General features: G+C 45.6%; 1 protein-coding gene and 1 non-coding gene across 2 annotated transcripts in view; one reads left to right on the forward strand and one right to left on the reverse strand.

Moving 5' to 3' along the window:
- The window catches only part of TTC7A (tetratricopeptide repeat domain 7A), a 160,969-nt gene that overhangs the window by 59,973 nt on the left and 74,088 nt on the right, over positions 1-26,908 (forward strand). Inside the window, exons 12-15 of the mRNA XM_035111163.2 lie at positions 7,296-7,413; positions 12,699-12,756; positions 17,208-17,280; positions 24,607-24,767. Coding sequence (XP_034967054.1) covers positions 7,296-7,413; positions 12,699-12,756; positions 17,208-17,280; positions 24,607-24,767 — 410 coding nt within the window. The remainder of the gene's footprint in view (positions 1-7,295; positions 7,414-12,698; positions 12,757-17,207; positions 17,281-24,606; positions 24,768-26,908) is intronic.
- On the reverse strand, positions 22,925-22,993 carry TRNAL-UAG (transfer RNA leucine (anticodon UAG)). Its single transcript has one exon. It is a non-coding gene; the product is annotated as a tRNA-Leu (tRNA).

Genomic DNA, 26,908 nt, shown 5'->3' on the forward strand with positions numbered 1-26,908 from the left:
CTGTAAATACGCAGCACCAATAAAAGAATAAAATGCAGAGCTGCGTAGCGTCGTTACTCTGAAGTAGTCCACTCCGGCCACTGTGACACTTATTTTTATAGAATAATTTTAAAGCCTTCTTTTCCACCCAAAATTGGGCCAGCATTGTATATAAGATGGCAAAACACCAAAAAAGGGGCAAGAATGCAGTAACTAGACAGCAGCAGTGATATATCAGTAAATAACCAACGAGCATCTCTGTAAAAAGCAGGCTGAAAGAAAACTGTTTTCAGTTGCCTTCTGAAGGTGCTCAAAGAGGCAGCTGGTTTAGCTTCCCCCGCAATGAGTTCCATCATCTCGATGCTGCCATTGAAAAGGTCTAGTTTCAAGTCCCAGCCCTCAGTGCAATGGCTGCATCCAGCTGCGTCTTCAAAAAGCAGCATGTAGAAATAGACTCTGCTTAATGAGACACCTGTTATAGCAGATGACACACAGTTTTCCTTGTTTTCTAGCCTCACCCACTTTGCTTTTTAAACATAAGAGAGTTTGGAGTCCAATTTCAGTGCAGATGTCACGGACTAGCTGGATGCAGAGGAGCGGCGGGGGGCACCAGCTGCGGAACCCCCCAGGGGAAGATGGCTCAGAGCCAGGGGGGTGACCATGAGTGGTCGGAAGGAGAAGACTGGGAGGAGGAGATGTCAGAAGCTGGAGGGGCAACAGGGTTTAGTGAGCAGGAAGAGTCTGTGGCAGAGAGAAGTCCACAGTCGGAGGCAGAAGCAGAGGCTGGAGGGGATAGGGGGCCAAGAGACTGCTGGAGAATCCAGGGGGTCTCCCCCCCTCCTGCTGTAACCAGCTCCCCTTCCCTCTGGCCTCTGAGAAATGAAAAGATCAGAATAGAGATTGGTTGTGCGCAGACACAGTTTGAGACTTTTGAGTGAGGAAAACCCTGGAGAGGAGGAGCCTTAGGGACGGGTGGGAAGGCAGGGACCTCCAGTCCTCACAACTGTGTCATTGGGGCAAGACCTATCGGCAAGGGTTGCTGAGACCACTAGGCCTGAACTGCATTTAGGTTTACTTGAATGATGAGTTAGCTTCGCTGGCTTTGGTGACTTCTTACATTAGTGCTAACCTGCGTCTGACTCCAGCCCGGACAGTAGATGGCAAGAGGGATGTATTAAAAGAACACCCTGAAATATGGGCAACATGTGCATTTAGTGTGTGTCTGCGCTTCCTGAATGCACCAGTTTTGCTGCCGCCATAGAGCTTCCCTTCCTCTCTCAAGACCGAGTGGTAGCCATCCATTTAGAATTTAAGTCTTAGATTTGTGTGGGTGTGTGGGTGTGTGGGTGTGTGGGTGTGTGGGTGTGCTTGGGAATATCTTTAAGGAGACCTATTTATAGGCTACCAACATGAGTTTGACCAAACTGCAGGAGGCAGTGGAAGACAGGAGTGCCTGGCGTGCTCTGGTCCATGGGGTCACAAAGAGTCAGACACGACTAAACGACTAAACAACAACAATATTTATAGGCTGCAGCGTCAGATTGTGGGAGGTTTCAGGAGGGTGGGAAAGGGAAAACAACAACTGTGTTCTCTCTTTCCCCATGCTCTTGTGAAAACTCTTCCACTGCATCACCTTGGTGAATCCTGAACACAACCACTGTAGTGCTTTGCAAAGGCACAGAACATTTCAGGCCCCCGTACAATCAATCAACCGAACATGCCTGCAAACCCTGCTTTCGGCAGGGAACTGTGTCTTCACCCCCCCCAAAAAAATCTGATGTCATATGGGCAGGTGGGTGTGGCTTGACCGAAGCAGCCTTGGGGGCCACCAATGGGGAGGCCTAGGTCTTCAGACCAAAAGTCTTATAAGCACTATAAGGCTTCTGTTCCAGCCTGTCTGGAGCCCTGTAAGGAGCTTGCCATGCTCTGCGACAAATAGGTCCCAACGTAGATGCCAACGGTACGTGAGAGACTATACCCATTGGCTCGTAAAATAATCCAGTGCACAAGTTAGCAGAAATGGTTAAAACACCATGCACACCCTCGTAAATTCTACATGGTCCCCGTCGTTTATCAGCAGCTCTGCCTCCTTCCATCAGCAAAGTATATAATACTTCAGCCTTGGGAGGACTTCTTTCCTAAATACAATGATTACAGTCATTATGCATGCTCAAATTGCAGAGTAATAAAATTAGAACGAGATCACCGTCGGTGGAAGTCCGGCAGGATAATTTCTCCACTATTGGCAGCAGTGTGAATGGCTAGCTGTTCCTAGGTACCTAGGTATCTGGTTGCGGCCTTTTAATGGAAAATTAACAACTTCTCAGCTAGGAAGTATCAAGGCACTTCATTTTCAGGAAGCTTTGCAAATGCGACTTATTCTGTGTATTTCGAGCAAGCTATAAATATGCTGTTAGTTTTGGAATAAATTTAGAAATGTAATTGCCAGTTAGCTACAGAAAGAGAGAGGAAGTCAGAACGCCGCATATAAGCGAAAAGCCCAGTGTTCTTTCCCTGTCTAATGTTTATTATTTGGTGTGGTGGTATAGCTGCTGGGCTTTGTTTATTGTGCTCAAGAAAGCTGTGCAGTGGTACCTCGGGTTAAGAACTTAATTCGTTCTGGAGGTCCGTTCTTAACCTGAAACTGTTCTTAACCTGAGATACCAGTTTAGCTAATGGGCCTTCCGCCGCCGCCGCCGCGTGATTTCTGTTCTCATCCTGAAGCAAAGTTCTTAACCCGAGGTACTATTTCTGGGTTAGCGGAGTCTGTAACCTGAAGTGTCTGTAACCCGAGGTACCACCGTACTTAGAAATCTCCCCCCCCCTCTTTTTAACGGCTTGGAATAAACATCATTTTAATAATTACAGCACGTTTGGAAAAGCACAGAGCACTTTCTCTCGCTAGTTAATCAAGCTGCCATTTAATTTACTTTCCTGCCCTTGTGCTCTGAATCTCAGAATGCTTAAGAAGCAGAAATGAATATTAATTGGGCGCGGCAAAGAGATCCAGAAGTCCCAATGCGCCAGGGGGTACGGTTAGTGAAATACACTGTACCTCAGGGGCAGGGCACCTCAGGGCTGGTGGCATAGGAGCTAATTCCTAGGGGCTGAGGTTATATCAGGGGCCCCTAATAAAATATTTGAGGTGACCAGACCACCCTAAAGTTGATGGGCATTGCCATTCAAATGGCGTCTCGGCCTCATCTCTTCCTTCTGAAACTTGAGCGTGGTAACAATCACCCGCTTTACAAGCTTGCTGTCATTGGGCATGTCATTTTAGGGGGTGAACCTTTTTGCAAATTTCTTCAGTGAATATGTTTTTGGATGTGAGGAATTCAAGCCTGCTTTTGTTATTGCAACTGGGCAACATTTAGCTTGGTAAGTCTATGTTTGATGGAAAAGTACACAGGCTGCTTTTGGAAGACCAAAGAATTTTAATGTTACTTTCTGAAAATGTCAGGTAATGCTAAATAGCAATAGTAGTACAGTAGTAATACAGGGGTACCTTGGGTTACAGATGCTTCAGGTTACAGACTCCGCTAACCCAGAAATGGTACCTCGGGTTAAGAACTTTACCTCAGGATGAGAACAGAAATTGCGTGCCGGCGGCAGTGGGAGGCCCCATTAGCTAAACTGGTATCTCAGGTTAAGAACATTTTCAGGTTAAGAACGGACCTCCGGAACAAATTAAGTTCTTAACCAGAGGTACCACTGTACTGTAGTAGTAGTAGTAGTAGTAGTAGTAAGTGCTTTTTTCTGGGAGTACTCAAGGGTATGCATTACCAGCAGTTTTTTTCTAGAAGAAAAGCACATGATGATGATGATGATGATGATGATGATATAACTGCAATACTTGACAATAATTTTCGAATGATTTCTATACAAGTTTGCAGACATTTTACTTACTAAGCAAAACTGCATTATATTAATTTAACCAAAATATATTTTGAATTCCCAAGTCACGTTACAACTTTTTAGCACCCCTCATTTTCGGAATTTGAAAGTTGAACAATTCAAACATGTCCTATGTTGTAAGGATTAAATTAATGTGGTAATGCACGTAAAGTAGTTTGGACATGCTGTCTAAGCCCTGTATAAACACTTCTTCTTACTATTACCACTTATTGCAGAATGGGGATGGGGCACATGCCTTTCAATGAGCATTTAAATGTATATTCCACTGAAAACAAAGCAGTGCACGTAGATGTCATTCACATCTGGGAATACGTTCTGATGCACATGTGGATTCGATTTAAGCTTGAGGTTCTTGATTCAGCAAGTGACGGGCATGCATACTTACAATGGGCAGGTCTTGTTACCTGGATTTCAGCCAGAGAAACTGATTGAGGGCAGTATGGAAATTGCCTCGGAAGTGTCAGTCGGATGCTTCAATAGCAAAAAACAAAAACCCCTCACAAAAACCCCGGCAGTGCCACAGAAAGGCTATGAAATGCAGACCCTGTAATTCCCAAGGCCTTCATGGCAGGCCTTGCTCATTTAAAAGGGACATTTAAAAAAATCTCACTGAGTTTTCTGTATTGTAGTAAGATAAAACTTCATGGTATATGCTTGGAGGCTGGAATGGCTGTTTTTTTTTTATGATGGAGTCAGGTTCATATGGAGCAGACAGAGATGCCACCAAGCCCAACTGGAGAACCTTCTGCACCCAAAGCAGTTGTTCTGCCCCTGAGCTATAAACCTTGCTGCCTAAGACTCCCTAAATCATGGGTCAGCAAACTTTTTCAGCAGGGGGCCGGTCCACTGTCCCTCAGACCTTGTGGGGGGCCGGACTATATTTTGAAGAAAAAAAATGAACAAATTCCTATGCCCCACATATAACCCAGAGATGCACTTTAAATAAAAGGACATGTTCTACTTATGTAAAAAACCCAGGCAGGCCCCACAAATAACCCAGAGATGCGTTTTAAATAAAAGGATACATTCTACTCATGTAAAAACATGCTGATTCCCGGACCGTCCGCGGGCCGGATTGAGAAGGTGATTGGGCCGCATCCGGCCCCTGGGCCTTAGTTTGGGCACCCCTGCCCTAAATCTTCTACCTCTGTGCCTCCACAAGCACTTGCCCCTCAGTGCTGGGGTTTCATTTTAACCCTTCCCCATTTTCTCTTCTCATTTATTTAGTTTTGAGTGACACCTCTGTCCTCTGGAAATCTAGATCTGCCTTCTCACCAGCCTGGTGCCCTCCATATGTTTGGGACTCACAACGCACAACGCCCCCAGTCAGCAGAGCCTGCTGGGAGTTCTAGTCTAGAACATCTTGAAGGCAGCAGGTTGGCAAAGGCTGATTGAGGTATTTGCCCTGTGATCCAAGGCCAGGAGCACTGCACTTGTCCCCAGCGATGCCAAGTTGTTCCAAACACACAGAGTACAGATTTTATTGTATGAGGCCTTGGACTCCTGAGGAAGGAGAAAAAGGAAAACACAAAACAAGTTGTGCCAGCTGAATACCAGCTGGGCGGCCGCTTGCCAGGGGATAGCACCTGCTGTTCCTTCTCCCTTGTCATTGTGCCTGTGGGCATGGCTCAAATAGGCATTCCTAAACCTTCCGTAAAATGACATGGTTTGTGGGAAACTGCCTCCCCCTGTTTCGGGGAAAACAGCTTTCAGGAGTTAGGCTGCTGCTAACAAAACACACAGTTTCTATCAACGATGATGGCAGTGGAGAGCACAGATTATTATATTTTGCAGCGGCTGAATGCAGCTTGTTGGCAAATCTTGCTGAGTGTTATTTGTGCATACCTCCTTCGGCTCAGGAGAGGATGACAACTTGTTCTCGCTCTCTCTGACAGCTAAGGAACCCTGAGAGGTTGCAGAACTTTTAATGCAGCCTGAGGCTTCTTGGTCACCCTGGAATTTTATTCCGGCTTAGTTTCCCAGAACCCGGACCCTCCAGATCCCTTCCAACTCTACCGTTCTGTGATTCTACTACGAACTCTTTGTTCACAATCATAATGAAAAACGGGCTCCGCAGAAGGGGATCTCTTGGGAAGGGTTGGGGTGGCAAGCATATTTCTGGCAGGCCAAGTTATGTTTAACCTTTCTGGGACGAAGGAGGTGAGCAAACGGCCGAGTTATTGACAAGGCTGGGTATCAAGAATGCTTTCCCATCGGACCCTGAAATATTTGTGTCTAACCTGGTTTAGCTCCAAGTCAAACCATTAAAGAAAACTTGAGACTCTAATCAAAGTCTCCGAGAAGGAGGATCTGTCCAATAGTGCTAAGCTATGCTACTTGGCTCTTAACCCAGAGCTGACACTGTCGATTATTGCTGACAAGGCCTGCAGCCTATCCTGTGAGCTAATGAGGAATACACTTCAAGACTCTCAAGCATGTCCTTCGTCTCCCATCTGCAGCACCTCCTCTAACTTTAGAACATCCGCCAACGGGCCCCGTGCAGGCCCTGTCCTTCCTGCTTGTAAGTTAACGCTGATGACAGGCTCAAAATTTTAGCTAGGCATGCATGTGCCAGAGGTGTTTTTTTTAATGGCTCTGCTTCTGTGCCTTTAACTGCAGCAGAAACTTAGCAGGCGTGGAGATGCTGTAGGTCTGCAGAATGTGGGGAGCACCCCATTGAACATGTTGAGTTGTGGGAAAGACGGATGAAGACACAGCTCTTAAAACAACCAGACCTTTATTTCAGCTCTGAGTCCTGGACTGCACAACAGCTTAGCCGGCTGGCTTATATAGTACTCAGTAACTTGCAACAGTAGCAAACTTCCCCTAGTTACCCAATCCGTGAACAGCAGTCTCAGTCCTTCATTTGCATGTTGTGGACCTGAGTGAGAACTGCAGCCACTGTGGGCAGGGTAAGAACTGCAGCCACGGTGGCCAGAATGAGTACTGCAGTCAAACTTAATACATAATACAGAACAGAACACAACTTGACGATACCAGCCATTGTGTTGTCCACCAGTTTAAGATGGCTTTTACAAGGGAACAGACCAGGGTTTCCCAAACTTAGGTGTCCAGCTGTTTTTGGACTACAACTCCCATCATCCCTAGCTAGCAGGACCAGTAGTCAGAGATGATGGTACTTGTAGTCCAAAAACAGCTGGACACCCAAGTTTGGGAAACCCTGGACTAGACAGATTTATGGAGGGATAAGGCTGTCAGTGACTACAACTCATGGTGGCTATATTACCTCCAGAATCGGAGGCACCAATTTTTGCATGCACTGTTCATCCCAAAGGGATGATATTCTGTTTTGATCTTTTTTTTCCTCCAAAGGAGTGTTCTACTTGCAAAGGGGCCCTTCCAGTAATGTCTGTCTCTCTCTTATTGGCTTACCCTTACAGCTGGAAGAAGGAGAGCGTTTTGCCAAGATGGTGATTGGCTTGGGAGAAGATGCCAGAGAGTTCTTAGCCAAGGGTTACCTGGCCTTGGGCCTGACGTACAGCCTGCAAGCAACTGATGGTAATGTGTTTGACTTGTCTAATGTGGTCCGCACAACAATCTTTCTGAGATGCCAGTTTTAAGTTCCTGAAGCGTATGCATTTTAAGAAGAAGTGCATGCAGGGATTGCCCTGCAGACCATAGTCCACCATTCTGTTGCCAACAGCAGCCAGCAATTTATTCCACAAGATTTATATATTGCTTGATAGTAACAAAAATCTATCTATCTATCTATCTATCTATCTATCTATCTATCTATCATCTATCTATCTCCTAGGCAGGACACCCCCCCAAATGCAAGTATCTGCAGCCATAACATTATACATTTCTTAGTATAATGTCATAAGACAGTTAAACAGGATGCACCTGGATGTTAACAAGCAATACGTGAAGTGGATGTTTCCCCTCACCCTGTTGTCTGCAAGCGCCTGATTTTCCAGAGTACATTTCTCAATGCTTTTCATGGGTGATAGCTGTTGATAAGCCTCTGTGAGTTTGTAGAATCATAGAACTGGAAGGAGCTCGATGCAGGAAATCTACAGCTTGAGTATTCCCAACAGCCTGCCAGTCTCTGCTTGAAGATCTCCAAGCGTGGGAGAGAGCCCACCACCCCACTCTTTTAACTAATTGCTTCCCTTGTTAGACTGCTCTTTCCATCAAGTGGTTCCTCCTTAGTTTAAGCCAAAGTGTACCCTTCTGTAGCTTAAGCCCATTCAGCCTTTCCTATTTTCCTACCTGCATCCTTCTTAAGGGATGGTGTCCAGTATTCCGTACTCCAGATAAGGCCTGACTAGTGCAGAATAAAGTAGAACTACTGCCTTGCATGACCTGGAAACTATGGTTCGAGATCTAGAGATTGTGCAGTAAGAGCTGAAACTTGATGAATGACCAGCCTCACAAAAGGGGACAGGAATTTACCTGACAGGGGATCCAGAAAATGTGGCGTGTCCCTGGGAAATAGGGATGGTTGCAGTGTCGGCTGTAAGGGAATGGCCATCCTTTCCTCATTGGACTTCTTTTCCATACTCTGATAACCTTTGTGGCACTCCTCTGAACCTCTTCTGATATGTCTAATCCTTTTTAAAAAAAGAATAATAATAAGAAAGCCACATCTTGTGATAACCGAAGCTGAAAAACATGTTGGAGCAGCTGTTTAAAATGCAGCCGATCATGGAGAATAATCAGACTTCTCATCCACAAGGTTCAGCTAACCACCCACTTGAGAGAAATCAAGGACTTTATAAGCCCGAGATGAAAAAACAAGCATGTTTCTGGCTGATAATAAAGAGAATTTACTATTGCAAGCCCAGAGAACCTGCTTTATGATGAACAACACTTCTTGGGCTTCTTCTTCTTCTTCTTCTTTGGCAATCAATCATAGCCGAGTAAGATTGTCTTCCATGAACACGATCTTAACAGTGAGTCCATAAGTGATGAGGATTCAAATTCTGGATCCACACGTCTTTCCACAGTGGATACATAGGTTTCCGGGTGGGAGTTTATCATGGTTTGCCAAACATGCCTTCCTCTTCGCTTGTTTCTCCCTTTCATCCTGAGTTTGAGCATCTTCAAAGCCCATGACGCCTTTGGTAAAGGCTGTTCTCCAACTGGAGCGCTCGCAGGCCCGTGTTTCCCAGTTTCTCAGCTTCACTACCTGTCCTTCCAGTGAGCACTAAGGGCTGATTTCCTTAAGAATGGATAGGTTTGATCTTCTTGCAGTCCATGGGACTCTCAAGAGTCTCCTCCAGCACCATAATTCAAAAGCATCAATTCTTTGGTGATCAGCCTTCTTTATGGTCCAGCTCTCACTTCCATACATCAAGCTACTGGGAAAACCATAGCTTTAACTATACGGACCTTTGTATCTGATATATGAGCAGAAATTTCCTTCTGGGTATGTCGTCAGGCATTGGTTCGAACCCTCCTCAAACTGCTGTCTTCCAGGTGTTGTTCCATGCATGGTCTGTGTCAACCTGTTTAATGTTGTGGGGATTTTCCTTAGTTTGTTTTGGAGGAAAGGGTATGCTGTGGTGGGAGTGTACCTAAGTGTACCCACTGTTTTGTCTCATCTTCTAGAATGTATGGGATTATGTGGCTCACTTGGTTGGTGATGTCATATAGGTCTATGTTGGGGATTCCCCATCCGCCTTCTGGGGTAGGGAGGTGCAAGTGTTTGGGGCTTATTCTTGGCTTTTTGTGTGAGAAGATAAACGAGTGTCATTTTTTCTGCCAAATAAAAAAATTCCTTCAGTAGCACCAACTTAGTTTTTATTTTGGTATGAGCTTTCGTGTGTATGCACACTTCTTCAGATACACTTGAAACAGAAGAGCCAGACCCTTATGTGTATACAGAGGGTGGTGGGGGTGGGTGGGAATGGGTGATGGGAGTGGTAAACCTGTTGATGGCTGTTAACGACTGCTGATGACTGCAATTGGTCCTGCGGGGAAAAAGCAAGGGCTGAGGCGCTAAAGAAAGCTTGATCATGCATAATGAGATAAGAATCCCATGTCTTTGTTCATCCCAGGTGGCTCCATGGTTTTAAGCTTGGTAATGAGTTCCAGTTCAGCAACTTCTCTTTCCAGTCTGTTTCTGAAATTTTTCTGTAATAAAACAGCTGCTTTGAGATCTTGTATAGAATGTCCTGGGAGAGTGAAGTGTTCTCCTACTGGTTTCTCTGTCTTGTGGTTCCTGATGTCAGATTTATGTCCATTTATCCTTTGGCGTAGGGTTTGGCCTGTTTGTCCAATATAGAGAGCTGAAGGGCGCTGTTGGCATTTGATGGCATACACAATGTTAGAAGATGAGCAATTAAATAGTCCTGAGATGGTATGTTGGATGTTGTTGGGGCCAGTAATGGTGTTGTCCGGGTGTATGTGGCAGCAAAGTTGGCATCTGGGTTTATTGCAGGCTCTGGTACCGGTGTCCATGTTAAGTCTGGTGGTGGTATTATTGTGGGTGATGAGTTGTTTAAGATTTTTTCTGCCGTTTGCTGAGTTGGGTTGGTGGAATCCAGATTGGAATTCTTCATCATTGGTATGTGACTCCAGCCCATGTGAATGAATCAGTACAAGGGGAATGGATAACTGCTGGAGATGTATGCAAGTCAGTGCTAATTTTAGCACATTTGATGGTTCTGTTCTAAAATCTCTCTGTGTTTTGCAGGGTAAATTGGTTATAACCATTGGTTTAATTATTGGCTATTCATTCCCTTTGAACCCTTTCATTATAGAATTAGGGTCTTTAGAAAGAACCGTGCATAGGAAACATCATGAGCTGATCCGGAAATTACTGCTAACAGCTCAAATTCTTCCTTGCCAGTAACTGGCAGAATTGGCCCATCTTTTCCTTATCTGTTTGACATAAGAATGACAAATTTCACCCATTTCCTCACTAGTGGCCGCACCTCCAAGCTTCTACACCTTCAGACTGCCTGCAGAAGTCTGCGCATTCATTCCCTGTTGTCTTAATAGATTACAAGCTCATCAAGTCCATTCTTTCAGTTACATTTTTTCACTGTGGTGTAAAGCATTCCATTAAAGCCTTGGAGCCTCCTGGGATTGCGTCCTCAGGAAAGCAGAGGGCAGGAGAAGGTGCCGCTCGGCCAACATCTGTCATTGCTAATTTATGCTCTGTTCAGGAGCCAAAGTCTATCCCAGAAGAGTTTCAGTCACACACCCACACACCCGGGGACATTTGCACTGGCTGAGCCTCTGGCAAAGTTCTGTCCCCTCTTTCCCAAGCCAGCAGGCTCCCGACAGACACGTCTCCTACATCGAGGGGACAGCAGGTGCAGCACCCAAAGCTCTCTCTTTCAGGCAGCCTTCCAACAGCTTTGCACAGATGACCACGCAGAAGTGCCAAGGCTCAGCAAGCAGCTCATAAAAACCTGGCTCTGGGTAACTATCAGCATCCACACAGGTAGAGGGGGAAACCACACACAAATGTTTCAGGGAAACCAAAGGCTGCCATCCCATATCCAGCCAGTCCTGCTGGAATCCCATTCCAGCCTATGGGAACAAAACGGCTTCACTTCAGGGTTGCAGCCAAAAATGTGTAAGAAACTGTGGGTTACATCCGGCTAAGTCATACTCGGAGAAGACCTGTGGAAACGAATGGACTTAATTCAGGTAGTCATGTTCTCCAACCTAGTGGGATAAAACACACGGAGGCCGCAAGGTGATGTCCGTTTTCGTGGGCTCCGTTAAGGGACAAAATGCCAAGCTTCCGGGGTTGTGCAGAACTTCTCCAAGCCGAAAGTATTCAAAGCAGGCAAAATAAACTAAGGAAATCTTTTAAAATGTAAGGGTCCTTCGTACACGTTCCATTTTTATTGTGCTTTTCCCCCCACTCTTTTTGCGAGAAAAATCACTTTTTTAAAAAAAGCAACCCCATGAAGCTATTTAAAAGCAAGAGACAACGAGAAAGAGCAAAAGTCAGCTGTAGGAATTAGTAGGACGTTTTGCGCCTCCTATAAAAACAGGGGAAGGGGGTTGGGTTTGTTTTCTAAAAACTAGCTCTGTGGACTTTCCACGGCAGAACGTTCTACACGAAAGCTGCTAAGAGCAGAGAAGGCTGGTTGGCAATGATATCTGGAATGGCAATGATCTCTGGAAGAAACCCCCACCTGAAGATGTGGAGCGAGATCTGGACTAAACCCCATCAGTGCAGTGTAGTGTCTGGAGTGCTGGACTAGGACTGGGAAGATCCAGGTTCAAATCCCCACTAAAGTCAGAGTGTTCACTGGGGCGAATTGTTATCTCCTAGCGCTGCCCTACAGAGCTGTTGTGAGGATAAAGATGGGGAAGAATAGGTGCATCATTCTAAGCTCTCTTGATGCAGGGCAGCACAAAGATTTAAGAAACAGATAAGATACCAAGATCTAGGTTCTCTAACTTGGCATGACTTTTTATTTCTGGCTCGGCTTTAGCTGGACGTTCTCAAAAACGAAAGATTGTCTATAGACGTCTGGTCTTACAGGAGTGATCACTTTGCAGAGCTCCATGAATTAAGGCAGGGAATACTTTCTGCAACAAGATCTAGGGAGAACTGTGTGTCCGTTCTCTCTCTCTCTCTCTCTCTCTCTCTCTCTCTCTCTCTCTCTCTCTCTCTCTCTCTCTCTCTCTCTCTCTCTCCACACAACATAAAATCATTAGGGAAATGTTCATTTTGAGGAACCATACGGACTGTTTCCCCCAACTTTGAAAGGGGGAAGAAAGAAAGAAAAAAAAGGAGCACAAAGCCATTCAAGCTTAGTGTTCGCTGCAACGGTTACAAAACTTCTCATGCTCTTTTGCTTGTGTTACAGCTACCCTGAAAAGCACACAGGACAACTTGCACCGAAAAGCCCTTGAGACTCTGGAAAGGTGAGGAAGAAAGATTCCCAACTGGCAGGTGTTTTTGTGTGAAGCAGTCTCTCTAGGCTTCTACTTGTGTCGGAGGTCTTGAGGGCATCTTCCTCCTTTATCCTTGTTTTAGGTGCTAACGAGGGAATAAAGGCATGTCAGCAAAAGCATATTTCTGCCTCCAGAGTCAACGGAAAAGGTCCTCCTCCTGCTTGCTGATTCTCTGTGCACTAACCAGAAGTGTGAGAAGGCATCGTTTTGACAGAGCTCCCTCTTGGTGGGGGGGTGGCAGGCATTCCTAGACTCAGATGTAACATCTCCCTTACTGTGCTATTTAGATGTAATTGCTGTCCTATATTACTCTTAAACCCTCTTTATTTTTAGCCTTTTGACCTTTCCCCGCCGGCTGTGGCTTGTTTCCTTGATATCTTAACTCCGGCTTGGACACGGGCAAGATTGCTAATCGGACATCGCAGGTGCCCACCCGTAGCCAACAGGGGGTGTTGTCAGGAGAGTTCAACGACATCCTTGTTGACCAGATGCAGAGCAGCCTGCTAGCGTTAAGAAAAGTATATTTGCTAGAGACTGAGAGAGCTGAAGGTGCTACGAAGCAGGCATCCGTGCCCAGGCTATGTACGTAGGGAGACTGCCTTAAACCAAGGTCAGGCTGTTGGTCTGTCAAAGCAAGCATTGTCTATTCTGATCAGCGGCGCTGTCCAAGCAGTCTCTTTCACGCTATGCTATCAGACCCTTTGGGGAAACAGCAAGGATTGAACCTGGGACCCTCTGCATGCAATATGTGTGTTAGCATCCTTTGCTCCCTCCCCAATATTCTGCTACAGCACTGGGGGGTGGGGGTGGGGAGGGAAGGGTTTCTCGGAGTCCCCGAGCAATGCTAGATATGAAGCTAATAGTGAGTGGGATACAAATTAGAGGTTACTGAAGGGGCTGCTGCTGAGATGGCTCATGACCTGTTTGTCCATTATATTTGGATAGCTGGCTGCAGCCCCACAGAACAAGGGAGAGAGGAGGTTGCAATTGGTTTGCTGGGAAGGACCATAGCTCAGTGGCTGAGAATCTGCTTTGCAGGCAGAAGGTTCCAGGCTCAACCCTTGGCATGTAAGACCTGGGTAGGAGCCAGGGGGAAGAGAGCTCTGCAATCAGAACCTCTCCTAGCCTGAGAAGACAATATTGAGCTAGCTGGACAAACAGCCTGACCTGGTATAAAGCAGATCCCGTACGCATGTGATAACCTTGACAGCCCTTTTGCAACAGGGAGAACTGCAATTGTCGCATGCAGCTGTCTCCTGGCAGTACGTCTCCGTTCCAGCCGAGGGCAAAACGGCAAAACGCCCTAGGTATTCTGCTGGCTTGCTGCAGCATTCTTAGCAAAATGCAAGGTGCTTCTTTGCAGTGACCTATAAGCTGTTAAAGGGACGCAGGTGGCGCTGTGGTCTAAACCACAGAGCCTAGGGCTTGCGGTCGGCGGTTCGAATCCCTGCAACAGAGTGAGCTCCTGTTGCTCGGTCCCAGCTCCTGCCAACCTAGCAGTTCAAAAGCATGTCAAAGTGCAAGTAGATAAATAGGTATCGCTACAGTGGGAAGGTAAAAGGTGTTTCCGTGTTCTGCTCTGGTTCGCCAGAAACGGCTTAATCATGCTGGCCACATGACCTGGAAGCTGTACGCCGGCTCCCTCGGCAAGTAACGTGAGATGAGTGCCGCAACCCCAGAGTCGGTTACGACTGGACCTAATGGTCAGGGGTCCCTTTACCTTTACCTTTACAGTGGAACCTCGGTTTATGAACACCTCGGTTTACGAATTTTCGGTTTACAAACGCCGCGGACCCATCTGGAACGGATTAATTCACTTTCCATTACTTTCAATGGGAAAGTTCGCTTCAGTTTATGAACGCTTCAGTTTATGAACAGACTTCCGGAACCAATTACACCTATGCTTTGGGTTAAGTACGCTTCAGGTTGAGTACTCCGCGGACCCGTCTGGAACAGATTAATCCACTTTCCATTACTTTCAGTGGGAAAGTTCGCTTCAGTTTATGAACACTTCAGTTTATGAACAGACTTCCGGAACCAATTACACCTATGCTTTGGGTTAAGTACGCTTCAGGTTGAGTACTCCGCGGACCCGTCTGGAACAGATTAATCCACTTTCCATTACTTTCAGTGGGAAAGTTCGCTTCAGTTTATGAACGCTTCAGTTTATGAACAGACTTCCGGAACCAATTGTGTTCATAAACCGAGGTACCACTGTATAAGCTGTTAAATGACCTGCGCCCGGCATGCCTCAGAATACCTTCATTCCCTGAAATAAACCAAAAAAGCACACTGTCGCTCAATGAGGGCACAGGGAGTTGTTTTCAGTGGTTACTCCACACTCTGGAGGAATTCTCATCCTCCAGAGTCCCACAGATGCCTGAAAGATAATTTTATTTGTGCCTCCTTCACAGTAAGGGCATTCATTGCCTATGGTGGGGTGTGTGGGGAGATTGCAACTCAAGCTTCTGTTTTTGATGGCATAGTTAGTTATCCTAACTCTGGGGTAGCCAATGTTTCTGCAGCAGCCCTGATAGGTGGATGCATAAGTGCAAGGGAAAGATTGAAGAGCACAGCGAGTTCCATTCTTTGCAGATACACGAACTACCTTCGGTCCAGACAGTATCATCACTGTTATTATTGTTAATTACCAGCAGGTAATTCATAGCCAGCTGGTCTCAGGGTGAGTGGCAACAGAAATTTTAAATAGTTGAAACGAAGTTAAATAGTTGAAACGAAGTACAGTCATGGGAACGGGGTGGGTCCTGAAAACACATACCCCAAGTGTCAAAGGCAAGGATAAAGAGATTCGTCTTCAGCAGTCAGCAAAAGGTGTGCAGTGAAGGTGCCAGGCACATGTTTGTGGGGTGGGAATTTCACAACTTAGCGGCTGCCACAGAGAATGCCCTCTCCTGAACCTCTGAGGGTGGTGGAACTGCCAGAAGGGCTCCTTCGACTGATCTTAATGGCCGAGAGGAAGAAGGCAGCCTCCTTCATTATGGGACCCACTTATTGAACGTCGTCAGGCAAAGACATGTTTGTTTACCCAGGCATTTGGGCAGCACCCACAATGGGGTTTCCCCAATATGTTTGTGTTGTTTTATCATTAAAATTTATCATCACTGTAAATTGCTTAAGGTCTTTCAGTTGTTGGGAGCGTTACATCAATGCAGTAACTCTAACCTAACGTAACCTAACCTTGGTGACTCTGCACTGAACAGCTTAGACTAGATGACTTCAAAGACTCCTTCTGAATGAATGATTTGATCCTCAACAGCCTCCATCTTATCTATTGGGCAAACCCTTATCACACCAAGTTAATATATCCTATTTAGTGATTTATCATTATTTGCCTTCCACCATAGCTGTCAACTTTTCCCTTTTCTCGCGAGGAATCCTATTCGGCATAAGGGAATTTCCCTTAAAAAGGGGGAGAACTTGACAGCTATGCCTTCCACTCTTCCTCCAGGTTGGCATGCAGGAGACTTTGTCTATTTGTTTAAAAAGTCTCAGTACATATCTCTGTCACCAGCTTTTAGCCATGACAGCTAAAGGGAGCATGCATGTTTCAGAGAGAGTATGCCACGGAAGATCCTTTGCAGAGAGCATACCAACTGTGATGGGGCTTGGAGGGCTTAAATCCTTGCTGTGAGCTTACCTGAAGCATCAGGTTGGCCCGGTGTGGACCAGGATGCTCTCTGTTATGGTCCTTTGAACTGGCCAAGCAGGCCTCCATTATTACGTTCCAATCTTGACAATAGCCCTGTGCTGCACTGAGGAGGAATGGTGGGAGACTCTTCCCCCCCCCTCCTGATAATGATCCTGAATCTTCTCAGGAGCAGGAGGATAGTATAGATTTGGAGCAGTGATTTGCAGAGGGGCACAGTTCAGAAGGCAGAAGCTGGGAAATATTGGATGGGGAACAGCTAGGAGAAAGAAACACTGGAAAAGAGAGGGTTAACAGATTCATAGTCTCTGGACAGCATTCCTTTGCTCAGCCCAAGGTCAAGAAAGTGTCAGAACAGAAAGCACAGAGGGTACAAGCTCAGAATACAAGACGTAGGAGTGACATAGATTAACAGCGATGAAGGGAGTGTATACCTTAATTGGGAGCACTGCCATTTCTAGGAGATGTGTTCTTTGTTCTCACGCTGTGATTATTAAAGTTTCTAACTGCTTTCCTTTCTTTGATCGTCTTATCCACTGCCACGGGGGGAGGAAACCGATTCCCCAAAGCCTGACACCCATTAAATAATATCTTCACACGAAGCTAATCTCTTATACTGCTAAACCTGAAACTGTTACTCGCTTTCACCGCTTTCTAGGCGTTTTCCTTAAATATTCAGGCTTCCAGGAATGCAATGCGTAGGAACACATATAAAATGAACCATTACCATGCTCTCTGTGTTTGTGTTTTACAGAGCACGTCAATTGGCACCTGAAGACCACCAAATCATCCTCTACCTTTCATTGCAGCTGGCTCTTGTCAGGCAGGTAGGTACAAGCAGCAGAAAGGACTCTTGGGATGCTCTGTCATATATCTGTAGTTGCAGTTCAGAGGCCTTTCCCTTATCATAGTGTTTTTCAAACCTTCTACCTTCAGTATGTTCTTTCCAAACTGACTAGCTTATTAGGAAGCCAAAGGTGCTTCAGTAATTTTAAGGGAACCCTTATTACATATTTTGCCATTTTTTGAGGGATGCAGAGCACAATTTAATTTAATGTGAAGGTGAAGGTAAAGGGACCCCTGACCGTTAGGTCCAGTCGCGGACGACTCTGGGGTTGTGGCGGTCATGTCACTTTACTGGCCGAGGGAGCCGGCGTTTGTCCACAGACAGCTTCTGGGTCATGTGGCCAGCATGACTAAGCCGCTTCTGGCAAACCAGAGCAGTGCACGGAAATGCCGTTTACCTTTCCGCTGGAGCGGTACCTATTTATCTACTTGCACTTTGACGTGCTTTCAAACTGCTAGGTTGGCAGGAACAGGTACCAAGCAACAGGAGCTCACCCCGTCGCGGGGATTCGAACCGCCGACCTTCTGATCGGCAAGCCCTGTTTAAACCACAGCACCACCCACTTCTGCTATTAATGGAAGACTTAAAGACACTGGATAAAGTTTGTTTCTGTTCTTATTTTTATTATGTATTTTGTGTTTCTTAAATTGTAATTTTATGTTGTGTACTGCCTTGAGATCTACAGATGAAGCGTGGTATGCAAATTTAAATAATAGTAATAGTAACAGTAATAATAATTCTAGGGAACCAAGCTAAATATTATTGCAGGTTTTGGGGGCCTGAGGACTAAAACCCTCAAAACGGTTCCAAGATCTGTGTTATGGATTTGTTTTAAAGTCAACATAGTTTTCATAAAGCGGAGCCATGCTTTTCAAAGAAAGTGCTCTGTTTAGCTGAATTTTGAATTTTCACCTGTCCTTTCGTCACTGAGGCTGGTTAATTATTGTGCCAGTTCTACTGTAGCTTAGAGAAGCCTTCACCAGCCTGGTCCCCTCCAGATGTTTTGAATTGCATGATGGGACTTGTAGTCCAAAGGATCAGCAAGTCACCAGGCTGGTGAATGCTGGCCTCCAGAGGCATGCCAAGAATGCCTCGATTCTGCTCAAAGCTCTCTTCTGAGTATAGGATATGGGTATTGTGCCTGTTTGTGTGTGAGCTACTGCCTGTCTTTGCAAACACAAATAAAAGAGCGAGGAAATTATGTATCGGCCAGAGAGGCGTGAAGGCCTCATGTGTAGTTCAACCTAAGGCCCTGCAAACAATATTCACTCATGATTAGTGCCGTCCTGCCTCTTCTGAGGCTGCCTTGTTTTCCTCCATTTAACACGGTATAAATCTTTACAGCACACTTGGAGTGTGTTGCTGACACCCGAGACATATTTATTTTTAGGCCTCTGAAATATCCGATTCTGCTTTTGCCTGCATGGCTCATGATAAACATTTTCGTAATGCATTTTTAATATCCTTAATAATTCAAACTATTTAATGTATTCTCTTTCTGATTAACTGAAGCCTAAATGATACTTACTAATTCATCTGGCAGATTGTATGAACTGGCAAGTGCCATGGCCGAGGCTTTCGTCAGCCAATTTGGTGGCTACTGACATAAGGGCAGCGTTCCAAAATGAATGGAACGACACCATGGCCAAGTGCTCAGTCCATTCCTCGCCTTGGGCTTATTAGTTCAGATTCCGCTGAGTCATCTTGTTGTGCCATTGCCTCTCATTGGCCATTGTCGCTCAGAAAGGCAGTTCAGAAGATGCTTGTTCATCCTGACTTCACAATTTCTTAGATCAAAACAAACAGCAAGTAGACTCAGGATATTAGCCAACAACTTTTGCTTTTTCAATCTGAGGGTCATATTACTTTGCAGACAAACTTCTGGGGCCTTATGCCTGTGATGGCAGGGGGGAAATGGGCTACATTCCAGCCTCGCAAGAAGTAGTGGTTCCTGCACACAGGAAAAGGAAAAGGCATTATCAAACATGCCCTCCAACATTTCCCTGATGAAAATAAGGACACCCTATTCTTACTCTCCCAACATTTCTCCCATGAAAGCAGGGACATTCTGGGATCAAATTAGAAACGGGGACAGCTTCTGTAAATCCGAGACTGTCCTGAAAAATAGGGACACTTGGAGGGTCCGCCAAAGCTGTTGAGATGGGCACAGAGCAGAGTCAGCGAGGAGTCTGGCCTAGGAAGGAGGTGTGACGTGGGGAGAATGGGCAGATTCATATGGGAGCAAGTCCAACACTTTCGATTGTGCTTGGAAACCAGTTGGAAGCAAACAAAAGCCCCTATGGACAGGTCCTTATGGCAGATATGAGTCAGTACCCTTGCCATTGTGGAGCAACTTTACTCTCCAACTAGCCTTCAAGAGCAGCCCTGCTTACAACACATTGCAGTAGTCTAATCCAGAGTTCAGCAAGCCACGCGTAGTAATATGGAAGCCAGCATTTCCTAATCATGGATCCTCCTCATTTAGTACACACAGGGGAAAAAGGCAAGCACAATTTCTTTTAAATTGGCAACGTTGGAGAACTATATTGATGAGCTCAACCAAACCAGTGTAGGAAAACCACTGTGAAATGACTTTTCAGTGTTCATATTTCTGTGCACAGGAATTTGTGCATTTGTTCTGCAGCTGTATCAAAGCAAACCCTGCAGTAAAGCAACGTTCTAAATCTATATGTTCCATTAAAGCATAGCTGTCAAGTTTTCCCTTTTCTCGCGAGGAAGCCTATTCAGCATAAGGGAATTTCCCTTTTAAAAAAGGGAGAACTTGACAGCTATGCATTAAAGATGATTCTCCCCTCCCTCCCTCCCTCTGCACCACCCACCCAAGGGATTTTCTTGTTGTATAGCAGCCTTCTGCAGCTGGATCACACATGCTGTGGCATCAAGTGACAACTTGTGTGTGTGAATGAGCCATCGCATATAGAGCTGTCACATCACACAATGACTTCTCGAACAGTGAGTGTGTTGATTCATCTGTGAGGGCCGAATGACATGCTCTGTTAAATGCATCTTCATATTTATACATTGAGTCTAATAATGTGAAAGAGTCCCATCAGCAGAACCCTTGCTTCCATCCCTTCTCCTTCTCCTGCATGCGCCCTGAAATCATCTCTCTTTTTTTTGGGGGGGGGGGTGTCCAGGCGAACCCCGGGAACAGCACATTGGGGGAGTAGAAGGAGAATTTCTGTGTCTGGAAAGCTGAAGTCCTTGCGCTGATGGAACGATCAAAAGAGTGTGGTGTTGAATTCCTCCCTCTGCTTTTAAATAGCAGTTACAGGTTCCCCAATCTAGATTAGGACCATGATGCATGTGTTAACCCAGGCATCCCCAAACTTCGGCCCTCCAGATGTTTTGGACTACAATTCCCATATTCCCTGATCACTCGTCCTGTTAGCTAGGGATCATGGGAGTTGTAGGCCAAAACATCTGGAGGGCCACAGTTTGGGGATGCTTGTGTTAACCTTACACACACACACACACACACACACACACCCTAATGAAAATCATCAGTAGCAGCTTCTTACCTAGGGTAATTAACTGCTTTTGTGGGGGACAACTTTTGTTTAGCAAGCGATACTAGGGAGAGAGGGTTAAACCCATCTCCCTCCATCCCATGATCCTGATCCGGACTGGCCCACAAAACATAAACAGCTGCTATATATATATATATAATCCAATATGCACATATAAATGCAAGGACACTTTTTATGTCATGTATAGGCTGGTCCAGAGTGATCAAACTTTGGGTAAAGAGAGACTAAGCAACATATGTGAACAAGCCCCCTATCATAGCAACTCAATACAAATTTAATAAATAATAATAATATATCTCTGTCTCCATATGCATCCCACAAGGTGCGCCTTATTTACTTCCTAACCCTGTAGCTGGCAGTGGTCTGGCTGCATTGACCACCTGGATTTGGGGGGAAAGGTGACATTTTTGTCGCATGGTGTTTCTGTGGTTAGGTTTTCCAGGACTCTCCAGAGACGTTCAGAACAACCACCACCAAAGAGGGATAGCTCAGTCCTTGGAGCATGAGATTCTTAATCTCAGGGTTGTGAGCCCCACATTGGGCGAAAGAGTTGTGCATTGCAGGGGGGTGGACTAGATAGATGATCCTCGCGGTCACGTCCAACTCTACAATTCTAAGTTCCGACATGCCAAAGTGCCGTGCTTTGTCCCTTTAATAAAAGGACACATTCTACTCATGTAAAAACACACTGATTCCCGGACTGTCCGCGGGCCGGATTTAGAAGGCGATTGGGCCATATCCGGCCCCCGGGTCTTAGTTTGCCTACCCATGCATTAAGCCAGGCATCCCCAAACTGCGGCCCTCCAGATGTTTTGGCCTACAACTCCCATGATCCCTAGCTAACAGGACCAGTGGTCAGGGATGATGGGAATTGTAGTCCAAAACATCTGGAGGGCCGAAGTTTGGGGATGCCTGCATTAAGCCTTCTAGAAATGGAGGTGTTAGGACTCTAGTCTGCTGTGGGTCCCAAGAGTCACTGGGCAGCGATTCCCCCACCAGGTTCTAGGCAAGGAAGGGTGGCGGAGTGCAGCAAACGAAACTCCTCGAACAGTTCTCAACTCTAGAAGAACTTCTGATTCTAGATTACTCTCTGGTTTAGTGGCAAAATGACTTTGCTTCTTGTTGCCCCCTTTCATAGATCTGCTTCTGCTCCTATACCGCCAGCCTTGCTGAGCTCCATCATCTCATCCCTGCCTCCGCCCCCCCCCCCGCCCCCACAAACTTGGCGAGATCTGGGGCCAATAGGTGCCCTGCCAAAAGACACCGCTGCGTTTCCTTTGCCAGCTTTTCTAAAGGCCTTGAAATATTGAAGCAACGAGCCAAAGGTTTTTATCGCAGGGAGTTTGCACAAGGACCGCGAGCAGCAATAAATATTAACAGGAGCCCCTCTACGCCCACGCAGCTTGTGCGGCGGCTTAAAGCTCCCAAGGATATTTGTCAGGCGCCTGTTCTTGCAAAAATGCAGCTCTTGATTCTTTGCACGGCAAGTGCATCCAGCCTCTCTTGCAAACTTGGCGCTCTTCGCCAGGGCCCTGCATGGCAAGGCAGTGCCAACCCCACTTCACAGAGAAAAAACTGAGGCCGAGAGTTTAGTGGGGATTTGATCGGCCACCCTTTTTCCTGGCATTACATTTATTCATTTAATGGCTGCATAAATGGGAGAAACCCATCAGGGACAACACTTCCTACCATTGCGTCTCCATAATGTAGGGCAGGGGTCAGCAAACTTTTTTAGCAGGGGGCCGGTCCACTGTCACTCAGACCTTGTGGGGGGGGGGCGGACTATATTTTGAAAAAAATAATTTAAAAAATGAACGAATTCCTATGCCTCACAAATAGCCCCAGAGATACATTTTAAATAAAAGGAACATTCTACTCATGTAAAAACATGCTGGGAAGGCGGTTGGGCCAGATCCAGCCCCCAGGCCTTAGTGTCTTCTAGATATAATTTGATTGTATTGTGAAAACTTTAATAACTATTTTTTTGGGGGGGTGGAATACTAGAAGCTGCTTTATACTGAGTCAGACCATCTAGCACAGCAATGGCAGCTGCTGTCTAATGTGGCAGGATGCTGGAGATGCCGGGGTTTGAACCTGGGACCTTCTGCATCTAAAGCAGATGCTCTACCATTGAGCTACGGCCCTTCTCCATTGGCCTTCGTTCTAAAAGAGTATATAGCCCTCTTGATGGCAGGAAAAATCCTGGACAGTGCAGCCTACAAGTGCCTACCAAGTATTTGGTATTTCTGTTCCTTCACTTTAAAGGGCCGTTTTGCACATTAACCTTTTCCTATGTGAAGAGCTCTTCTGTGTAGGAAAATGAAACAGAACCCATTAATGTCCAATCTGTAGCCACAAGTTTTTCAAACCTAAATAGCTCTACTGCTGTATCTATCCCTGAGATGCTCTTTTGAGCTAATAAAGACCCTTGTGCCCTTTCCAGAGGATCATCTTAAAGGTGACTCGAGATCTGCTATCAATAACAAATGGGGAAGATTTCCTCGGAGAATTCCCGTAAGGAGGCATAAAGATAAAATGTCAAGCCACATAGACTTGAGAGTGGCTTTGTATTCATTACCGATGTCCAAGGCTTCCACTCTCTGGAAACTTAATTCTAAAGACATCCTGGCTGCCTCCTCTAGGGCAAAGCCCTCACACTGTGTGACTTGTATAGAAAGCACACGCGTACAGGAAAAAAAACTACAAAAAGCACATTATGATCCAGTCAGCAGTTTAAAACGTTTTGGAAGATGGCAGTATGAAATTCATGGAAGCAATTTAAAGACAGAAATTTAAAGGCAGCTGTCTCAATGAAAAACGGCCTGAAAGAGATGGGGTTTCGGCGCCTGCTTAAAAACCTGTACTGATGGATCCCTTGGGATCCAGTTCCAAAAACATGAGGCCACTACCAAAAAGGCTCTGTCATCATCAGCGCCCATGTATCAGAAAGGTGATAGATTTATAAACCTTCAAAGACAATCTTAAGGCCTGAACAGATTCATATGGTGTGTTGTTGTTGTTGTTGTTGTTGTTGTTGTTGTTGTTTTAATTAGTTTTTATTGAGGTTTTTTGTGTCACAAAGCAAACAGACAAGGAAAGGTACATCTATAGTCTCCATTTTCAATTCATGGTTTTTTCCACAGTTCATTTACATTTGGGGAGAGTCACTTTTGTCCTAGACATCTTGCAGTTGGGGGGGAAAGGAAAGGGTGGGGGAGAGAGATGGGGGTATTGTTCTTTGGCTGAACAGATTCATATGGTTGAAAGTCATCAATCGACTGGCAGATGTGCGGCTCCCAGATGTTGAGCTCTTAACTCCCACCAGCCCCAGCCGACACCAACTAGAGTACAGTCAAGAATGATGGGAGCTGGAGTCCAGCAACATGTGGAGAGATACGGGTTCCCTAGCTCTGATTTAGGTCTTAAAAGCCATTACCAACACTTTAAAATTTGGCCAAGGTAGCAACAGCCTTTCTATGCTTCGTGCATTCTAGATTATAGCCTGGACACTGATGGCTGAGAATTATTTAATTATGAGGTGGGTTGTTGTCGTGCTCTTTTATAACATGCATCTGTAAGATGTCTTTTATACTCTAGCCTTGCAACTTAGTTGGTTTTATTTCATGCTGATGAGTTTTATTAATATTGCCTCTAGTGTGTCTTTAGCCTGTGTCTTCTGCTCAAGGACCAAAACAAACGAACTTGAACAGAACTGAAAGTAGGATTAAATGAGAGAAATCCTTTTCATTTTCCAGATTTGTGATGCGATAGAACAGCTCCAGGAAGCTCTGAAACTCTGCAAGGATGATATGAATTCCCTTCATTTGCTGGCCCTCCTTTTTTCGGCTCAAAAGCACCACCAGCATGCGTTGGATGTCATCAACATGGCCCTGGCGGAATATCCAGACTGCTTTAAGTAAGCAATGTTAACATATGCAATGTTTTACAGTATTAAGAAGTCTAAAGCAGGGTTTCCCAAAATTGCTCTCCAGCTGTTGTTGGACTACAACTCCCATCATCCCTAGCTAGCAAGACCAGCAGTCAGGGGTGATGGGCATTGTAGTCCAAAACCAGCTGGGGTCACAAGTTTGGGAAACCCTGGTCAAAACTATTTGTACCTTGCATCTTTTTTGGCACTAAGAATAGATATAACTATGGACATTTGGGCAAAGATACAAGTTTGGGTGTAGGGAATATTTTGTTTGTATGGCAGGGGAAAGTTGCAGCATTTTGGACTTTTGGAAAAAAGAAAGTCGAGAAAGGGCGGACATAATAGAAGTGTACAAGCTTGTGCACTGTGTGCTTAAAGTTGATACAGAGACATTTCTCTCTCTCTCTCTCTCTCTCTCTCTCTCTCTCATTCATAACACTAGAACTGGAGTACCATCTAGTCCAGGGGTTGTCAACCTGGTCCCTACCGCCCACTAGTGGGCGTTTCAGGATTCTAGGTGGGTGGTAGGGGGTTCTACGGCACAAGCTGAATTCTCCTTCCATTGAGCACTGGTGGGCGGTAAGGAAATTTTACCATCAAGAAAGATGCATTAGTGGGCAGTAGGTATAAAAAGGTTGACTACCCCTGATCTAGCCCAACCCCTTGCAATGCAGGAATGCGGCTTGGGACCCTCGTATCTACGGGACCGCCTCTCCTGGTATGCCCCGCAGAGGACCTTAAGGTCCACAAACAACAATATTATGGAGATCCCGAGCCATAAGGTGGCTAGATTGGCCTCAACTAGGGCCAGGGCTTTTTCAGGATTGGCCCCAATTTGGTGGAACGCTCTTTCACAGGAGACCAGGGCCCTGCGGGATTTGTCATCTTTCTGCAGGGCCTGCAAGACAGAGCTGTTCCGCCTGGCCTTTGGGTTGGACTTATTCTGACCCCTGCGTTTTTCCTCCCTCATGCCTTGAATTTGACTACTCAAAATGAGGCTGCATTTTAAATTTTAATACTGTATTTTAATCTGTATTTTAATTAATTGCTTTTTTATGTTTTCTTGTAATTTTATTGGTGTGAGCCGCCCTGAGCCCGGTTCTGACTGGGGAGGGCGGGGTATAAATAAAAATTTATTATTATTATTATTATTATTATTATTATTATTATTATTATTATTGCCCAACATGGGACTCAAACCCATGACCTTGAGATTAAGAGTTTCATGCTCTACATGCAGTATTTTTCTGAGTGCCAGTTGTTGGGAGACATGAGCGGGAAGGGTGCCATTGCCCTTAGTCCTCCTTTGACACTTCCCATAGGTATGTAGTTGGGAACAGAATGCTGGGCTTTATAGTCCTTCAGTCTGAGCTAGGAGGATTTTTCTTAAAGGACCCAAGACTGCCTTCAGCAACTCCAGTAAAAGGACCTCAAGTAACAGAGCTAGGAAGAGCCTTTGTGTTAGATTTTGGAAAGAGCTAACTGCTAAATTTCTGGGTGCTCTGCTGTTCTGAGCTGATTCTGCATTAGGCAGCTCCTTGTGCTCCACATACCTGTTCATACGTCTTTGGTGCATATCTGTTTATTACATATTTAAAACATTGACGTGGTGCCTTGGAGAGTAAACTCTTTCCTGGGAGCTTGCAATAAAAGCACAGAAGTGCAGCGCGGTGGAGCACAGGGCAGTTCAATGTAGAACACAAGGGCAGCAGCTAATGAAGCAGAGGAAGTGTGGGTGGTGGGAAGGTCAAGCACTCCTCTCCCATAGCATTTCTCTGTTCCGAACTTCGCCTCTCAAAGCTATTTGTTAAAGCGCCTCTTAGCGCGTGTTTGCTCAGCCCCTGAAAGTGGTGGTGATGCCAGGGAGATTGAGGAGCCCGTGTGAAGAAATGAAGGGTGGGTGGTTTGTGAAAGTGCAGCCAATTAAAATGCGCATAGTGATAATAATGAAAAGTCAACGGTCCAGAAACCGGCACAGGGAAGTGCAGGGGAAAGAGGCCAACGAGGTCTCTGGCTACGAAACAAAAATGCCTGCTTCCGGAAACTGAGCCCTGCCATTTGCTACAAACCAGATTTAAATCTCCTATTGCTCAGGCTGCCGTGAAGGGAAACAATAGCTCAAAATC

Source organism: Zootoca vivipara, chromosome 3, assembly GCF_963506605.1.
Source record: "Zootoca vivipara chromosome 3, rZooViv1.1, whole genome shotgun sequence".
In the NCBI taxonomy this organism is placed as follows: domain Eukaryota; kingdom Metazoa; phylum Chordata; class Lepidosauria; order Squamata; family Lacertidae; genus Zootoca; species Zootoca vivipara.